At 46.8% G+C, this 18542-nt stretch overlaps 1 protein-coding gene across 2 annotated transcripts in view; it reads left to right on the top strand.

Annotated features, from left to right (window-relative positions):
* The window catches only part of PPP3R1 (protein phosphatase 3 regulatory subunit B, alpha), an 87696-nt gene that overhangs the window by 37654 nt on the left and 31500 nt on the right, over positions 1-18542 (top strand). For both annotated transcript variants that reach the window (XM_077282540.1, XM_077282541.1), the window contains one exon: positions 17777-17816. In XM_077282540.1, coding sequence (XP_077138655.1) covers positions 17777-17816 — 40 coding nt within the window. The remainder of the gene's footprint in view (positions 1-17776; positions 17817-18542) is intronic.

Below are 18542 nucleotides of genomic sequence, written 5' to 3'. Positions count from 1 at the left end.
CCTGCAATCTTGGGCCATGTGATGGCAAGCAATGTCTTACATCAGGAGGATCCCAGAGCCCACTATTATATCTGATGTTGGCTCTGAGGATTTCATTTTGGGACCTAATCTGCAATTAGTACAGTTTAAAGGTTGATGCAACCCTCCATGGGGTATCCAGACCATCGCGAAACATCCTATGCTGGTTGATCACTCTGTCGTCTTAAGACCCATGTCTGTCCTGTCCTCAGTATGAGCCTACTCTCATCTCTAATGGTGCCGATACCAGATCTGCAAATTCTGCTGTTTTCTGGTGATTTGTCCTGTATTAGTCTGGTGAGTATTTCCTTTTGGAGGCCTCACAATACCTCACTTCTGCTCTTAAAGGGAACCTGTCACCTCGTTTTTTCGGTATGAGATAAAAATACTGTTAAATAGGGCCTGAGCTGTGCATTACAATAGTGTAGTTTGTGGACCCCGATTCCCCACCTATGCTGCCGAAATACGTTACCAAAGTAGTCGTTTTCGCCTGTCAATCAGGCTGGTCAGGTCGCATGGGCGTGGTGTCTTCCCCCAGATCTTGCGTAGTTTTCCGTTGGTGGCGTAGTGGTGTGCGCATGTCCAAGGTCCCGAATCCTGCACAGGGGTGTGAAAATAGCAGCGATGTCCGTTATTCCATTGGTGGTCGGTGGGCGCGGCCATCTTGCTTTGGCCGCGCGTGCGCAGAAGCGGCGCTCTGCTGGCTGCGGCTTCAGGAAAATGGCCGCGGGCGTGCGCAGATGGCTATCGCGGCGGCCATTTTCGTGAAGCCGAGATGCGAACTCTGCTTCTCGAAAATGGCCGCCACGATAGCCATCTGCGCACGCGCGGATGCCCGCGGCCATTTTCCTGAAGCCGCGGCCAGCAGAGCGCCGCTTCTGCGCACGCGCGGCCAAAGCAAGTTGGCCGCGCCCACCGACCACCAATGGAATAACGGACATCGCTGCTATTTTCACTCCCCTGTGCAGGATTCGGGACCTTGGACATGCGCACACCACTACGCCACCAACGGAAAACTACGCAAGATCTGGGGGAAGACACCACGCCCATGCGACCTGACCAGCCTGATTGACAGGCGAAAACGACTACTTTGGTAACGTATTTCGGCAGCATAGGTGGGGAATCGGGGTCCACAAACTACACTATTGTAATGCACAGCTCAGGCCCTATTTAACAGTATTTTTATCTCATACCGAAAAAACGAGGTGACAGGTTCCCTTTAAGGGACAGCTGTACAGAGTTGAACCTTGAGCTGTCACTCACAGAGGTGATTGCATACACTTTTAGCAGAAGACACTAAGAGGAATCTGTCAGCAGGACTTAATATTCCAAACTGTTTGGTGTTAAATTTATTTTGCAAATAAGGCTTTAGAATCTGCAGCCTGTGTCACTCCAGCTCTATTCCGTCTGCCCCGTTTTGCCGCCTCCTGCTTGACTCACTGCTGCTTTGTTTGAAGTCAAACAGCATAGAAGGCAGTCAGTCAAGCAGGAGGCGGCGGCGCTGGGTGGGGAATTGAGCTGAAGTGACAGAGGCTTCAGATCTACACCATTATTTGCATATACATTCAAACGGTGATTTTCTCAGTAATGGAGACCGGACTGGCCATGTAATGGTATGGCTGGACTGGTCTTTAAAAGAGTTACATGTGCATACAATTAGTTTGAGGGCTGATATCTTGCTGTCAGATTCCCTTTAAGTCTTAAAAAACCCCTCCGGAGCTCTTTCTAGATCAACACGCTCCAGAAACTAACGTCATTTTCCTATTAATACTGCTATCTGGTGCTGTCAGCAATTCTGCAGGGTCAAAGTGTCTGACACTCCTGAAGGCTGCAGCTAACCTTACACTTTCTGTAGAGCTCTTCATAGATTAACTGTGGAGCAGTTGAGTGCAATCGGACCTTTTTATTTTGTTAACCACTTAATGTCTGTTGTAGTCCAATCAGTAGCCCATGTGAAGGGTTTAGCCATAAGGAGCCTGTACTAGCTGTCAAGTGCCTCCCGATTTTTTTCATACACCTCAACAGTCAGATTGTCTGAGTATAAGGAGCTGATTTCCAGGGAGGCAAAAAAAAAATAGGACGGACGGGATCAGTACATGATCACCTGAAAGGGGGGCCAAGAGGCGTGTGTATGCGTTTCTACCCCCTACACCTTCCTAAAATTCTTGCAAAATAAAATTGCTTTAAATTTTCAATGAAAAGTTAATAAATGAGAAACAGAAATCCATTTTGTCCACTTGTACCTAAAATCGACAACGTTTTGCAGGCAAAGGGCTGCCGCACCAATTACTGATTTGATTTAGATGTTTGTTCACTTTATATTTGGTTCGATAAAAACAAACACTTCTATTGCTAAAAGCATTCTTACTCTGCTTTTTTTTTGTTTTTTTGTTTTCACACCTGCCTAAAACTTTTGCACAGTACTTTGTGTTGTAAAGTCGCACGCCTTCTCATGAATGGAGATGTGTTCTAGCTACAGGTAGACTTCTGTATGTAAACAGGTGTGTAAGGAGATTCTGCTCCTTATGTAACATGAAGACATTACAGCATGGCCCGAGAATCTCCCCTGACTGCAGAACGCGTTACTGAGACGCTGCTGTGAAAGGAATACGGGGAATTGCATGGGGAACCCTGAGCGCTCCACACGCCACCGCTCTACTACTCGCAGGATCCCTGTATCCACACATCTCACTTACAGCCATTCAGTGGCTAAAGGTCACAGCTTGATTTAGGAGAATTAAATCTTACAAATGGGGGGAAAAAGTAATAAGGTCACAATCTATTTGGCTGGGGACCAATAAAGCAGCCTGTAAAGGTATTTATTTCTTTATTTTCATCCCATCACATTAACCTCTTGGCCTATATAAGGGGTTCCTGTGTAGCTATAAACTCCCAAGTGTCTTCTTTCCTTGAGGCCGCAGCTTGTCTTCCTGGATTTTGCAGCATTTGTGGATATAAGCAGCTGTAGTATCATGTAAGGAGGACGTGCTGTGTACAAATTAGTTACATTACAAGAGAATGACGCCTAAGATAAAAGTATGGCCCTCTACTCCGGCAACCCACTACATACCAGGTAGTAATAGTGGATTAATGTTAGTTATTGGGTTCTTAAAGGGTCTGTACAGCAACACTCACTTCAAGATTCTTTTTTTCTCTGACGCCCATGATGGCACCACGGAGAGAGGGGATCCTCCCACCAAGGACAGGAAACCTGCAGATAAAAAGGCGGTACCTCTCTCCCGCATCAGTTGGTTTCCTGTCCTTGATGGGAGACCTACAGATTCACCTCCATGGTGCCGTTAAGAAGAAAGATTCGTCGTGGGATTCTGGGGCCAATCAGCTCAATTCAGGCAGCTGGGGCCCCCCTGCCTCGGTTGGTGTGGTGACCCGAAGCGCCACCGCTGGGGCTAGTGGGCCTCTAGGGTGTGCGGAGAGAGGTGGCTGGATCACGGCCACCTCTCTAGGTAAGACTCACCAGCAGCAGCAGTATCCAAGGGGGGTCCCTCTGTGGATAGGAGCCAACATCTTGCTCCTCTAGCGTAAGTCTGCGGGCTGTAGTTCCCGGGGGTTCCGGGAATCCAGCAAACATGCAGTGATGCGAGGGGCCATCTTGATCCCGTCTGTGCACGCGCGAGATCGATCGAGATTTAAAGCAGCGCAGGGTCTCTGCGCACACGCGGCTGGCTGCAGTACTGCACATGCGCACCGCGGTCCTCACTTCGGCGCAGGCTCTAGGCCAACTGCGCAGGTGCGGGATTTTGTGCGTGATGTTTCGGCGCACCTGCACATGCGCGGGCAGAAAAAATGGCGCCATCCACCGCTATTTAAACACAGGCACACCTGGGTGCAAACGCTTCCAATGGAGACCGGTCAGCGCTCACCATCCATGAGCCACGCACAGCAGGCATCTCCCCTGTCCAGGGCATCTCCACCGCCACAGCAGCAGAAGCGACGACCCCAGAAAGGACACCAGGACACTACCGGCAAATGGCGTTCTGGATCGCTGCACAGCAAGGAGTCCAGTATAATGTCCGGCTCAAGGGATAATCCGATAACAGACATGGATCGTCCCCAACCGGGGAAGAAAAGCACAGGAAAAGCACAGGCAAATCTAAGCATAAGATATGTGCCCTGTGTAGAGAGGATCTTCCATCTTCGTGGGAAAAGAGACTTTGCAGTGTTTGTGTTCAAAAGACAGTGTCAGAAGGCCTCCCCAGGTTCGCAGCGGACCTTAAAAACCTGATTAAGGTCCAGGTAGAAGAGACCTTTAGATCTCTTAAAGGGGGGAAAAAAAGCGAAGGAAGACCAAGCACAGATCTCCGTCCGGTGATTCAGAGGAAGATATGGATTCAGACGCCTCTAATTCTTCCTCCTCGTCTTCATCATCATCTTCATCTTCCTCGGGAGGTCGTAGTTGCTTTCCTTTAGAGGAAACGGACAGTCTAGTTAAGGCCGTTAGGAGCACTATGGGGCTGACAGACACTCACCCAAAAAGATCAGTTCAGGACATAATATTCGGGGGTCTCGACCAAAAAAAGAGAAGGGCTTTTCCCCTTAATGAAAAAATCCAGGCTTTAATTAAGAAAGAGTGGAAAAACCCTATAAGAAAGACACTACTTACGCCAAAAAGGAAATATCCATTCGATGACCAATCTTGCTCCTTCTGGGATAAGGCGCCTAAGCTAGATGTTGCCATCGCTAAGGCATCCAAAAAATATGCCCTTCCATTTGAGGACATGGGGGTCTTAAAAGACCCGATGGTCAAGAAGGCAGATGCCTTCCTCAAAGGTTCATGGGAGGCAGCTGGTGGAGGCCTTAAACCAGCAATCGCGGCCGCATATACATCCCGCTCCCTAATGATATGGTTAGACCAATTAGAAAGCCAGCTCAAAAATAGGTCATCTCGTGACTCAATCTTAAATACTTTACCAGTTATGCGTGGAGCTGCTGCCTTCTTAACAGATGCTTCGGCCGATTCAATCAAATTATCTGCTAGGTCAGTTGTTTTTTCTAATGCCGCAAGACGAGCCCTTTGGCTAAAATGTTGGCCGGGAGATCTCCAGACAAAGTCTAAATTGTGTACAATCTCCTGTGAAGGAGAATTCCTATTCGGGCCCACTCTAGATGATATCTTAGAGAAAGCTGGTGATAAAAAGAAATCATTTCCCTCCCTTGGTTTTCCTTCATACAGGAGGCCCTTTCGGAGCAAGAGGTTCTTTCGAAGGAAGCAGGGGAAAAACCAAGATAAGTGGGAAGACAAGCGAAACAAAAACAAGGGTTTCGTATTCAATAGGAACCCTAACGACAACAAAAAACCTGCCCAATGAATGCTTGCCCCAGGTGGGGGAAAGGTTGTCCTTCTTCCTCTCAGCCTGGGCGAAAATTACCAGCAGTCCTTGGGTTTTGAATATAAGATCAGGACTGAAGCTGAAATTTCAAAAAACCCTCGTCCCTCTTTTATGACGACATCGCTAAGGTCTTCGGAGGAAGAACAGCTAGCATTAGAAAAAGAAGTCATGGGACTAGTGAGCAAAGGGGTTCTCATGGAAGTTCCCCCTACAAGAAAAAGGGCAAGGATATTACACTCTTCTGTTCCTGAGGAAGAAACTGGACGGATCTTTCAGGACTATTATATATCTGAAGAGTCTAAACAAATTCCTGGAAGTCCAGTCATTCAAAATGGAAACAATAAAAACCTTGATAAAAATGTTGTTTCCACTGTGTTTCATGGCAGTCCTGGATCTGAAGGAAGGCATCACGTCCCTATCCACAAAGATCACCAAAAATTCCTCAGGATAGCAGTCTACATCAGGGGGGTGATATACCATTTTCAATTCTTAGCCCTCCCCTTCGGGCTGGCTATAGCCCCACGGGTCTTCACAAAATTAGTTGCAGAGGTAATGGCTCATCTGAGGGATACCCTGATAGTGCCATACTTCGACGACTTTTTGATCGGTTCCTCTCCACAACACTGCGAAAAACAGCTAAAGACGATCAGACATTCACTGGAAATACTGGGCTGGTTAGTGAACTTAAAAAAATCCAGGTTGTTACCGTGCCAAATCCAGGAGTACCTGGGGCTTACTCTGGACTCTATAAAACAAGAATGCCGTTTTCCAGGGGAAAAAAATCAAAACATAAGCCTAGTATCCAGAAGGCGAGACGCCCCCTCCATTACCCTCCGCCAAGCTATGTCCCTCTTGGGATCCATGACGGCCTGCATCCTGGCAGTCCAATGGGCTCAACTACATTCAAGGGAGCTTCAATGGCAAATCTTGTCAGAAGTCGTCTCTCTAAAAGGGAATTTAGAAAGTCTGCTCAATTTATCTCCAAACACGATTCAGTCACTAGGTTGGTGGACATCGCAAGACAATCTTTCTCAAGGAGTCCCGTGGGTAACTCCAGTCTCACAGATAGTAACAACAGATGCGAGTCCCAGTGGGTGGGGGGGCACACCTGAATGACCTGTTAGCTCAGGGGGCTTGGCCACCATATCTGAAAAAAGTGTCCTCCAATATGAAGGAACTACTGGCAGTCAAGTTTGCACTATTAGAGTTCCTGGATCCCCTTCGGTCCCACCACGTCAGAGTTATGTCAGACAACAAAGTGGTGATAGCGTATCTAAATCACCAGGGGGGGTACCCATTCTCGGAGTCTGATGGAAATAACCAAATCAATCTTCCACATAGCCGAGAGCAACCTTCAATCCCTATCGGGCCTTCATATAAAGGGGGTGGACAACTACAGAGCGGATTACCTGAGTCGTTCTCGCTTGAAACAGGGGGAATGGGAGCTAAATCAATCAGTGTTCACTCTGATCTCAGTAAAGTGGGGCATACCAAACATAGACCTTTTCGCAAACCATCTGAACAAAAAAGTGGACACCTTTTGCTCAATAACGCCATTGGGGAGCCCTGTTTCTCTAGATGTGTTCCTGATTCCCTGGGACCATCAACTAACATATGCCTTTCCCCCTATTGCTCTGATTCCGGCAGTGCTGAGGAAGATTTGGGAGGACTGGGCTCACATAATCTTAATAGCCCCGTTCTGGCCTAAGAGGCCTTGGTTTTCCTGGATGATGAGGATGTCCATCTCCGATCCATGGGTACTACCGGATCTCCCATGGAGACAACAAAAACTCTCAGTCGCCCTAATCCACTCCCGTCTGGACTACTGTAACTCTCTTTTAGTTGGCCTCCCCCTCACGCGACTTTCCCCTCTCCAGTCTATCCTTAATGCAGCAGCCAGGGTCGTCCATCTGGCTAATCGTTACTCGGACGTGTCCGCTCTTCGCCAGTCATTACACTGGCTGCCCATTCATTACAGGATACAATTCAAAGTACTTGTTCTCACCCACAAAGCTCTCCACAGTGCGGCACCCCCTTACATCTCCTCCCTCATTTCTGTCTATCGGCCTAACCGACCTCTGCGCTCTGCAAACGACTTTCGACTAACCTCTGCACTAATCCGTACCTCCCACTCCCGACTCCAAGACTTCTCCCGTGCTGCGCCAATCCTCTGGAATGCTCTACCCCAAGATATTAGGACCATCCGCAACTTGCATAGCTTTAGGCGCTCACTCAAAACTCATTTGTTCAGAGCGGCCTATCGCGTTCCCTAATCAGTCATTTTATGTTTGTGTGTGTGTGTAGCCCATTCACTATCTCACCTACCCCCCACCCCCTGAAGATGGCTGGACCATCATTGTAAATACACACCTGTACTTTGTATCTCCCCACCTCATTGTAGATTGTAAGCTCTCACGAGCAGGGTCGTCTTATTTTGCTTTATTGCTGTATTGTTAACATTGTTACCTATGACTGTTGTGTTTGAAACTGTTAAACTGTAAAGCGCTGCGGAATATGTTGGCGCTATATAAATAAAGATTATTATTATTATTATTATTATCTCCCAAACCTCACCTCCCAGGGCCCAGTTCATCATCCGCAGGTGGCAAGTTTACACTTGGCAGCCTGGCATTTGAAAGGAAGTTACTAGAAAACAGAGGGTTTTCTCCGGGGCTGGTATCTACACTGCTATAAAGTAGAAAACCTGTTACAACCAAACAATATGGGGAAGTATGGAAAAAATTCCTTTCAACTTCAGGTGCCAAAATAGAGGAGGGTGTCCCTCTTAAAGGTAAGGTACCGCGATTGTAGATTATTAATAAATCACTGTAATGTAGCATAACATGCTGCTATAACCAAGTTTTAAATGCATGTGAAACAGATTTCGTGTGTTATATGTGTTTAAAGAAGGAACTGGGGGCTGACATCTTGGTTTTGCAGCAGTAGCACGTCACTAGCAGTGTCATTTTACAGCACCCCATGGACATAGGAGACAATAGACAGGCGCTGACCCTATCTTTAACATTGGAGAGGTGTTAGCAGTGAGCTGGGCACGCCTCTGTGGGCTGCACAACTCACTGCTGTAGGTGTGACTAGCAGCCATTTTATTATAGCCCAGTGCTCTCCGCCCAGCTCCACTTACTCTCTATCTCTGCAGGACAGAAGTGATGACTGGAGCCGGAGAGTGCCGGTGATTTACCTCCGTGAACCTCTACTCCAGGCATCCTCTACTCCTGAGCAGACATGCTCTGCTCCTCACACGCTGCCCTGTGTCCTCCTGCTCGGTCTCCGCCTCCCCACTTGCACACAGTCCCAGACTAGTGATCTCCGGTAAGCTGCACTCTCCCCCTGTGTCGCTCTGCCTCCTCCCTGCGTTCTCTCCCCGTGTCCTTCTCCCCCCCCCTTTGTGCTGGCTCTCTGGCACCGAGGACCCTGCTGATCCCGACATGCGGGAGGCACAGACCTCAGTGCAGTGACATTATCTCCTGCTCTGATCTCTCTGCTTTCATTTGGCAGAGAAGGAGATACCGGGGGAGGTGCCAGAACAGAGCTGCTGTGAACAGGAGAACTGGAAGAGCTGCATATGGACATCAGCCTGCTCTGCAACACAGTGACAGAAGTGTGTGTGTGTAGTCTGTGAGTGTGTAAAACATGAGTGTATGGTATCTGTACTGTGTGTGTGCGGTATCTGTAGTGTGTGTAATTGTGCGGTATCTAGTGTGTGTGTGATGTGTGTGCGGTATCTGTAGTGTGCGTAATGTGTGCGGTATCTAGTGTGTGTGTGATGTGTGTGCGGTATCTGTAGTGTGTGTGTAATGTGTGTGCGGTATCTGTAGTGTGTGTGATGTGTGCGCGGTATCTGTAGTGTGTGTAATGTGTGTGCGGTATCTGTAGTGTGTGTGCGGTATCTGTAGTGTGTGTAATGTGTGTGCGGTATCTGTAGTGTGTGTAATGTGTGTGCGGTATCTGTAGTGTGTGTGCGGTATCTGTAGTGTGTGTAATGTGTGTGCGGTATCTGTAGTGTGTGTGTAATGTGTGTGCGGTATCTGTAGTGTGTGTGATGTGTGTGCGGTATCTGTAGTGTGTGTGATGTGTGTGCGGTATCTGTAGTGTGTGTGATGTGTGTGCGGTATCTGTAGTGTGTGTGATGTGTGTGCGGTATCTAGTGTGTGTGATGTGTGTGCGGTATCTAGTGTGTGTAATGTGTGTGCGGTATCTGTAGTGTGTGTGATGTGTGCGCGGTATCTGTAGTGTGTGTGATGTGTGTGCGGTATCTGTAGTGTGTGTGCGGTATCTGTAGTGTGTGTGATGTGTGTGCGGTATCTGTAGTGTGTGTGATGTGTGTGCGGTATCTGTAGTGTGTGTGATGTGTGTGCGGTATCTGTAGTGTGTGTGATGTGTGTGCGGTATCTGTAGTGTGTGTGATGTGTGTGCGGTATCTAGTGTGTGTGATGTGTGTGCGGTATCTGTAGTGTGTGTAATGTGTGTGCGGTATCTGTACTGTGTGTGCAGTATCTAGTGTGTGTGTGTAATGTGTGTGTGTGTGTGTGTGTGTGTGTGTGATGTGTGTGCGGTATCTGTAGTGTGTGTAATGTGTGTGCGGTATACTTCATCGCGGTAATGTGACCGCGACGTCATCGCAGGTCCTTCACACACACCACGGAAGCCGCTTAGGAGGTCGGGCCGCCAGAAGGTGAGTATATCGCTATTTTTTATTTTAATTCTTTTTTTTTTACCGTAATCTGATTACTTCCCGCATGGTGTGCACAGCCCCGTGCAGGAAGTAAGCAGATCAATGCACTCCTAGGTGTGCAGAATCGCCGCGATTCCGCAATTTTAATGAACATGCTGCGTTTTTTTCTGGATTGCGATTCCGCTCAGGAAAAAAATTCAGCATGTGCACAAAAAATGCGGATTGCATTCTGTTACATAGGATGCTTAATGTTAGGGTTTTTTTCGCGGTTTTATAGCATTTTTATAGCGGAAAAACCGCGAAAAAAAAGCAAAAAATCTGCTACGTGTGCACACAGCCACATACACGTGTGTGTGTGTAATAATGAGTAATGTGTACATAATGAGCCTGTGTTGTCCAGCATGTGTGCTGTGTACATGTATGTGTGTGTCTGTGTGACTATTTGAGGTGTATATAATGAGGTTGTGTTGTCCAGCATGTGTGCAGTGTACATCATATATGAAGTGTATGTAATCAGTCCAGCCCTGGACCTGATCCTGCAGTCCAGCGAGCCCCGGCCCGTCCACACGGAGAGCGTGGAGTCTGATGAGGAGAGCGAGACAATTATTGAAATTTCTTTTTTTTTTTTTTTTTTATAAATTTAACAGATATGCCACGCTGCATTGTTAACAATTGTGGTAGTCATACCAAGAAGAATTCGTCTGAAGAAATAATATTGCATGGGTTTCCATACTCCATGGAAAGAATAAAACTGTGGCTGCAGCAGACAGGACAATTTACTAACATTGACACAGTTGCCGAAAGAATCCGCATTGGGAAAACGCACAACAAATTCAGAATGTGTTCAAAACACTTTGAAGAAGATTGTTATATTTCTGTATCGGAAAAAAAGATTCGTTGCCTAATGGATTCTGCAGTGCCCACTATTTTTCAAAATAATTGCGCACTTCAACCGCCATGTAAAGTATGTAGAGTGTATGAAGAACACAACTACTTTTCTGTAAAAAAAAACATGGTAACTACTTCTATAACATCTACATCTGGTAATATGGACACATCTGGTGAACTAAAGAAAAAAACAACCTACATCTAGACATCTTTAAAATTGGGCATGCAGGACATGCGTATGCGTTGTTTTGACACTCCCGCCAACTGCATGGGAACGCAACAAGTTGCATTCCCGTGCTGTCGGCGTGAGCGTCAAAACGACGCATCCGCATGTCCTGCATGCCCAATGTTAATGATAGGTACGCAGGAAGCTTGTAGAAGTAGGCGGGGCTTAACGGAGGAAGTACGCAGCCCTCCACAGAGCCCCCGAACGCTAATGTGAACCCAGTCTATGTGCCTATAACACCCACATAGTAATCCAAACGTTTCAGATGAAATAAAATGACAGTATTTTTGTATTAAACACACTTTATTTGCCAAAAAACATTTGTTTGAAAGTTGGGTTGCACCTTATATTCGAGTTGTGCTGTACCTGGCTGTGCTTTCTGGGTGTGAAGGCAGTGTGCAATTCTCTAGAGGCAGCCATAGGCGATCGTGTGTGTATATTCACTGCATCCCTCGCATTGTCATTGGCGTGTGAAGCATTGAATATCACGGCAGTGGATCCGCATGCCTTTTTTGTGCGTTTTTCTCCCCTTTTTTTTTTTTTTTTTTTGTGGATCTTTCGCTTTTTTTTTCTTGAGGTTCCCAATGCAATAATATAGTTGGAAATCCGCAAAATTAACCCCTTCACTGCAGCCCTTTTTCGTTTTTGTTTTTCGCTCCCCTCCTTCCCAGAGCCATAACTTTTTTTTTTTTTAAATATTTTTTTTTACATTTGCCATGCTTCAATAGCCTCCATGGGAGGCTAGAAGCTGGCACAACTCGACCGGCTCAGCTACATAGCAGCGATCATCAGATCGCTGCTACGTAGCTGAAGTGCAGGCTTGCTATGAGCGCCGACCACAGGGTGTTGCTCACAGCAGGCATGCATCAGTAACTATAGAGGTCTCAAGGACCTCTATGGTTACTGTCCTGACGCATTGCCGACCTCCGATCATGTGACGGGGGTGGACGATGCGCTCATTTCTGGCCGGAAGTGGTAGTTAAATGCCGATGTCAAATGCCGCTGTCAAATGCTAACAGGTTAATAGTGGCGGGTGAATTGCGATTTCACCCGCCGCTATTGCGCGCACATGTCAGCTGTTCAAAACAGCCGACATGTTGTGACTTTGATGTGGGCTCACCGCCGGAGCCCACATCAAAGGTGGATACACGGCATGCGCAGAACATGTTGCGTTTTTTACTGCAATGCGTTTTTTTCCCAGAAATAACGCAACATATGCACAAAAATTGCGGAATGCATTATAAATGATGGGATGCATATGTATGCACTTTAAAATTGTTTTTATCACATTTTTATAGAGAACAAACGCTAAAAAAATGCGTAAAATCCTGAACGTGTGCACACAGCCTCAATGTGTATATCCCCATCACACTCCATATGTGTCTCACTCATCATACTTCATGCCTTTTTCTCTCCCATCAGTCACTCTTAGGGTATGTTTCCACATTCAGGAAACGCTGTGTTTTTGACGCAGCGTCCAGATGTTACAGCATAGTGGAGGGGATTTCATGAAATCCTGTCTCCACTGTGCAGGAAAAAAACCGTGCGTTTTTCAGCCTGAAGCAATCCTGAACGTGGACACATACCCTTAGCCATACAATGTATCTTTCCCCTCCCTCCATAATGCCTGGCTATTCACTGCAGACCTGGAGCTCCTTCTAATCTTCTTGAGGGATGAGTCAGACAGCTCCTAATGCTGCTCCATGCACACCAGATGTCTTCACTCTTCCTTGGGTCCAGATGCTGCTGAGTCCACTGTGTTCTGCTCCTCTGTAAGCAAGCTTTGCTTCTAATGCAGTAAGTGCTGGTGATAGCAGATCACAGAGCAGTCACACACAAAATGGCTCTGCCCTGTGATGCTGCTCTTCATTCTGTCCCAGGGATATTAGACCACCCAAAAGGGGAGGGAAATGGTGATGTCAGCAGTTACTGCCTAGATTTTCCAGCTAACAGTAAAGCTGGGGAGTCTTACTGTAGCTGCTTGAGGTCTAAAACGGAAAATGCTCCCCCTAGTGGTAAATATGTATATTTCTAAAAAAAATATAATATTTTTCATATAGAAATGTTTGCAAACAGTGCAAACATTGCATTAATACATTTTAATTACTATTATAAGCTTAATTTCACAAAAAAAAAAAATACAAGAAAACTGGTGGCACCTTCCCTTTAAAGCCATACTTGAGTTTCTGCAGAATGGATTAGAGATTGGTCTGGCCACAAGCACCCTAAAAGTCCATGTAGCAGCTTTAGGAGCTTTATTCAACTATGATTTGGCAGGGAATCAATGTATTTCTAGATTCATCAAAGCAGCCGGTAGATCAAGGCCTCTCCCTGTGAAGATTACCCCTCAGTGGGATTTAAATTTGGTCCTTAGAGCATTGTATAAACCTCCCTTTGAACCCTTAGCGGATGCTCCAATTAAAATCTTATCCCTTAAAACTTCCTTGCCTGTCGCTCTCACTTCTGCACGTAGGGTCAGTGACATCCAGGCCCTATCCGCTAACCCCCCTTTCACGCAATTCGTCGATGATGGGGTCGTCCTAAAAACTGACCCGGCATATCTCCCAAAAGTAGCATCCCGTTTCCATAGGACGCAAGAAATATCTCTTCCCTCCTTCTGTCCTAATCCTAAAAACAAAGAGGAAGAGTCATTGCATACATTGGATGTGAGGAGATGCCTGATGCATTACCTAGAAGCCACTAGGGAGAGTAGGGAGGATTCCTCTCTCTTTGTATGTTTTCAGGGTCCCCGGAAGGGGAAGAAAGCATCTAAGGGTACCCTGGCAAGATGGATCACAGAGGCCATCAGCCTGTCATACTCATCGAGTGGCGTACCCGTCCCGGGAAATATCAAGGCGCACTCAACGAGAGCAGTAGCAACCTCAATTGATCAGATATGTAGAGCTGCTACCTGGTCTTCACCGTCCACTTTCTATAGGCACTATAGATTGGACCTTATCTCCTCTTCGGACCTTACCTTTGGTAAAAGGGTTCTGGAAGTGGTGGTCCCTCCCTAATGTACAATCTCTGCAATTCTCTCCGTGGTGCTGTCATGGGCGTCAGAGAAAAATATAGTTCTTACCGATAACGGTATTTCTCTGAGCCCATGACGGCACCCGTACATTCCCTCCCTTCACTTTTTTGGTATGCACATTAATATAGTGCCTTATGCTAATAGTATAAATAGTCACGCGGTATCTCAGTTAAGTCTTTAAGTAATGTTAAAAGCAAGTCTCTGTTCATAGTCTCCCATCGTTCTCTAGTAAACAAATGATGTGGGAGAGTGGTACCGCCTTTTTATCTGTTGGTTTCCTGTCCTTGGTGGGCACATCTCCTCTCTCCGTGGTGCCGTCATGGGCTCAGAGAAATACCGTTATCGGTAAGAACTATATATATTTTTTTTTTTCCTGCTTCGGAGACGCAATCCCCAGGAAAGTCTATGCCAGGGTTACGTACTATGACCACTGATACACACAGGACTCCTTCTTTGGTGAATCAGTTGGTAGAGTACATCCCTGACCCAATGCGCCGCCACGGTTTATGGCAATCGCACATGCACACTGATGCTTTTATACTAATATATATGTGCATTGATCAGTGGTTACACATGTCTGCTATTGCTTGTCACCCAGGGAATATTGGAATACACCCATTCCTCCCCATCCTAGCGTGTGTGGGGGGGCGCCAGGGGTCGGACAGCGATCATACATGCGTGGATGGGTTATAAATGTTTGAGACAAGTTTTGTTAGTAAGATACATAAGTTATCTTCTGCTGAGCACATGTAGCCTTAACGAGGGTGTCTAGGCAATTTGAAAAGCTTACTGGTGGCTTGCAGCTGGGAAAAAAATAAACATACATGATATTCACCTGCCAACAACCACATGAATCCTCCGCAGGCCATTCTGTGGTCTGCGATTGCACAGAGAGCTGTCGCTCTTACACCAGCATTGGGACCACTGCAGCCTGTGATTGGAAGCGGCGGTCAGATGACTTGCGCAGCTCTCCATTGGTTGTCTTCTGATGACAGCCTGGTGAAGTAATCTAACCAATCGTAGGCCACAGCTGGTGGAACTGCCAAGTCTCCTTTAGGCTATGTGCACACATTCAGGATTTCTTGCAGAAACTTCCTGAGCAAAACAGGACATTTTCTGCAAGAAATCCACATGCGTGTTTTGTTTTTTTTTTTTTGCGTTTTTGATGCGTTTTTTTTCCAGAGCTTCCCAATGCATTAAATAGCAGGAAAAACGCAAAAAATCTGCAAAATTAATGAACATGCTGCGGTTTTTACTGCGATGCGTTTTTTTCACGGAAAAAAATGCATCATGTGCACAAGAATTGTAGAATGCATTCTAAATTATGGAATGCATGATGTATGCTTTTTTTTTTTTATAGCAAAAAACGTAAAAAATCCGCAATGTGTGCACACAGCCTTAGTATCAATGCAGATCACGATCCCCTGCGCGGGTTCTGTGTCACACTGGCAGACTTCTAATTTTATATGGTTTTATACCAATATGTGTATGTGTGTGTGTGTGTGTGTGTGTGTGTGTGTGTGTGTGTGTGTGTGTATATGTATGTATATCTATATCTGCAGTCTCCTCTGCTTTCCATACTGTGTGTGATATGCGATTGTCAGCAGCGCCCGCTGTAAATAGTATTGATTCACTCCTCAGTCCGTGGCCGCCGTGTTTATGACGCAATCCCATATAGGCGCGTGTTATGTGTCAGTCCCCGGAACTTGCTGCGTCTGTGCAATCGCTTGGCCTTCTGCATAGATTTGGAAAGTGATATGTGGAGGGGAATCCTTTCACATAAGAAGACTCTGGGGTGGGGGCCGTCTGCGCAGACATCTGTTCAGTCACTTACACCAAGCTGCAGAGCGCAGTATGGCTCCTCACGCTGAAGCACAAACTGGAATCCCTGCTCCCATATGTAAGCCGGGCCCTATACGTACACATTAGGCGAGCTGAGCAGCCATGGGGCTCGCTAATAATGCAAGACCTCTTTATCTTTCTAAATCTGTGCAGATATATGCCCACTTTACTATACAATGTATGATCATCACTGAACCAGACTTTGAAAATTAGTTTTAATCTGTCCAGTAATGGGCGACATACATGCACATAAATGTTTATTACACAGTACCTCCGATATGGGTTATATGGCTTTTGGCCAGGTACACATGGTTATTGCCACAGGTAGAAAGCAGCTTGCAAAAACCAGGTTCTGCTGATCCATGGAGCATGCTAAAATCCATGGCTGTAGAGTCGGTAAGCCAAACCTCCGACTCCTCAATTTCCATGACTCCGACTCTGACTCCACAGCCCTGATTTGGAGCATGTTAGGGTACTGTCACACAGTACCATTTTGATCGCTACGACGGTACGATTCGTGACGTTCTAGCGATATCGTTACGATATCGCAGTGTCTGACACGCAGCAGCGATCAGGGATCCTGCTGAGAATCGTACGTCGTAGCAGATCGTATGGAACTTTCTTTCGTCGCTTGATCACCCGCTGACATCGCTGGATCGTTGTGTGTGACAGCGATCCAGCGATGTGTTCGCTTGTAACCAGGGTAAACATCGGGTAACTAAGCGCAGGGCCGCGCTTAGTAACCCGATGTTTACCGTGGTTACCAGCGTAAACGTAAAAAAAACAAACAGTACATACTCACATTCCGGTGTCTGTCCTCCGGCGTCTCAACTTCTCTCCACTGTGTGAGCGTCTGCCGGAAAGCGAGCACAGCGGTGACGTCTGACGTCACCGCTCTGCTTTCCGGCTATGGTGCTTACACAGTGCAGAGAAGCAGAACGCCGGGGGACAGACACCGGAATGTAAGTATGCACTGTTTGTTTTTTTTACGTTTACGCTGGTAACCAGGGTAAACATCAGGTTACTAAGCGCGGCCCTGCGCTTAGTTACCCGATGTTTACCCTGGTTACCGGGGACTTCGGCATCGCTCCAGCGCCGTGATTGCAACGTGTGACCGCAGTCTACGACGCTGGAGCGATAATCATACGATCGCTGCGACGTCACGGATCGTGCCGTCGTAGCGATTAAAATGGTACTGTGTGACGGTACCCTTAAAATCTACCATGCCGGTTCTTTACTTCACCCGACAGCAGACCTTGAATGGTTGCCTTGCCCCCTCCTCTGTCTCCGATCAGCCGACCTTTAGGTGCCCACTCTGCCAAGTAATGGCAGCATTGCAATAAATGGGGCTGGCTTTACTTCAGTATGTGATTAGAAGCAAGAAAAATAACGTAGATGCTGCAGCATCAGGTCGTGACTTTCAGATAAAAATCCTTTTTAATAAGGTAATGTAAAATAAAATTTAAGTCCACAGTTAAAAAAATAAAAATAAAAATGATCTACTTCCAGTAAAAACAGCTTGCATCTCGGTGGGTGAGGTCCCCATTCTAATCATAAGGTCTGCCCCAGGTATGGGACCCTCATCTGTAAGACGTCTGTGGTGTGTCCAGAGGGGTGTTAGCCATTTATGAACTAGGGAGCAATTGTAGAGCTTTTTGATTGGCTTCTTTTTTTTATTTTTCCTCCCCCTTTTTAATCTTGACCATTTGTTTTGTTTGTTTTTGCAGGGAAATGAAGCAAGCTACCCGTTGGAGATGTGCTCACACTGTAAGTGCCATGTTTTTTCCAGGTGTTTCAGCGCAGTGGTCATTATAAGACGAGCAATTTAGGACAGAATTCGTCGATATCCGGGTCTCTGCAGATCTAACTCGTGTTGCACAAATCAGTTCTTGCTGCAAAAGTCATAAATGAGCCGGAGAACCAATAATGTCCCGAGCATACGAGGCCAAGAGCCAAATGTAAAGGGCTTTTCAGTTTTTATAAGCTTACTCACTCAGTAAATTAAAGGGAACCTATCACCCTGTTTTTTAAAGATTAGATAAAAATAGTGTGAAATAGGTGCAGAGCTGGGCTTTACATTACTGCCTTTTTGGTGCCTTTACACCCCCGTTAGGCTGCCGAAATACCTTTGTAAAGTGGCCGTTTTCTGCTGTCACTCAAGTGGGTCAGGTCGGATGGGCGTGGTCACAGCGCTGTTTCTCCCCCAGATCAGGCTCATCATTACGTTGGTGGCGTAGTGGTGTGCGCATGTCCAAAGAGAAGATCCACTGCCCAGGAGATTCAAAACAGCGCGGTCTTCGCTATTCGCCGTTTACCGGTGGGCGCGGCCATCTTTCCTGTGGCCGCGCGTGCGCAGATGGAGCGCTCTGCTGCCCGGGGCTTCAGGAAAATGGCCGCGGGATTCCGCGCGTGCGCAGATGGAGATCGCGTCGGCCATTTTCCTGAAGCCCCGGGCAGCAGAGCGCTCCATCTGCGCACGTGCGGCCACAGGAA

This window comes from Ranitomeya variabilis, chromosome 2 (assembly GCF_051348905.1).
Source record: "Ranitomeya variabilis isolate aRanVar5 chromosome 2, aRanVar5.hap1, whole genome shotgun sequence".
In the NCBI taxonomy this organism is placed as follows: domain Eukaryota; kingdom Metazoa; phylum Chordata; class Amphibia; order Anura; family Dendrobatidae; genus Ranitomeya; species Ranitomeya variabilis.
This window is presented reverse-complemented; position numbering and strand designations above follow the sequence as displayed.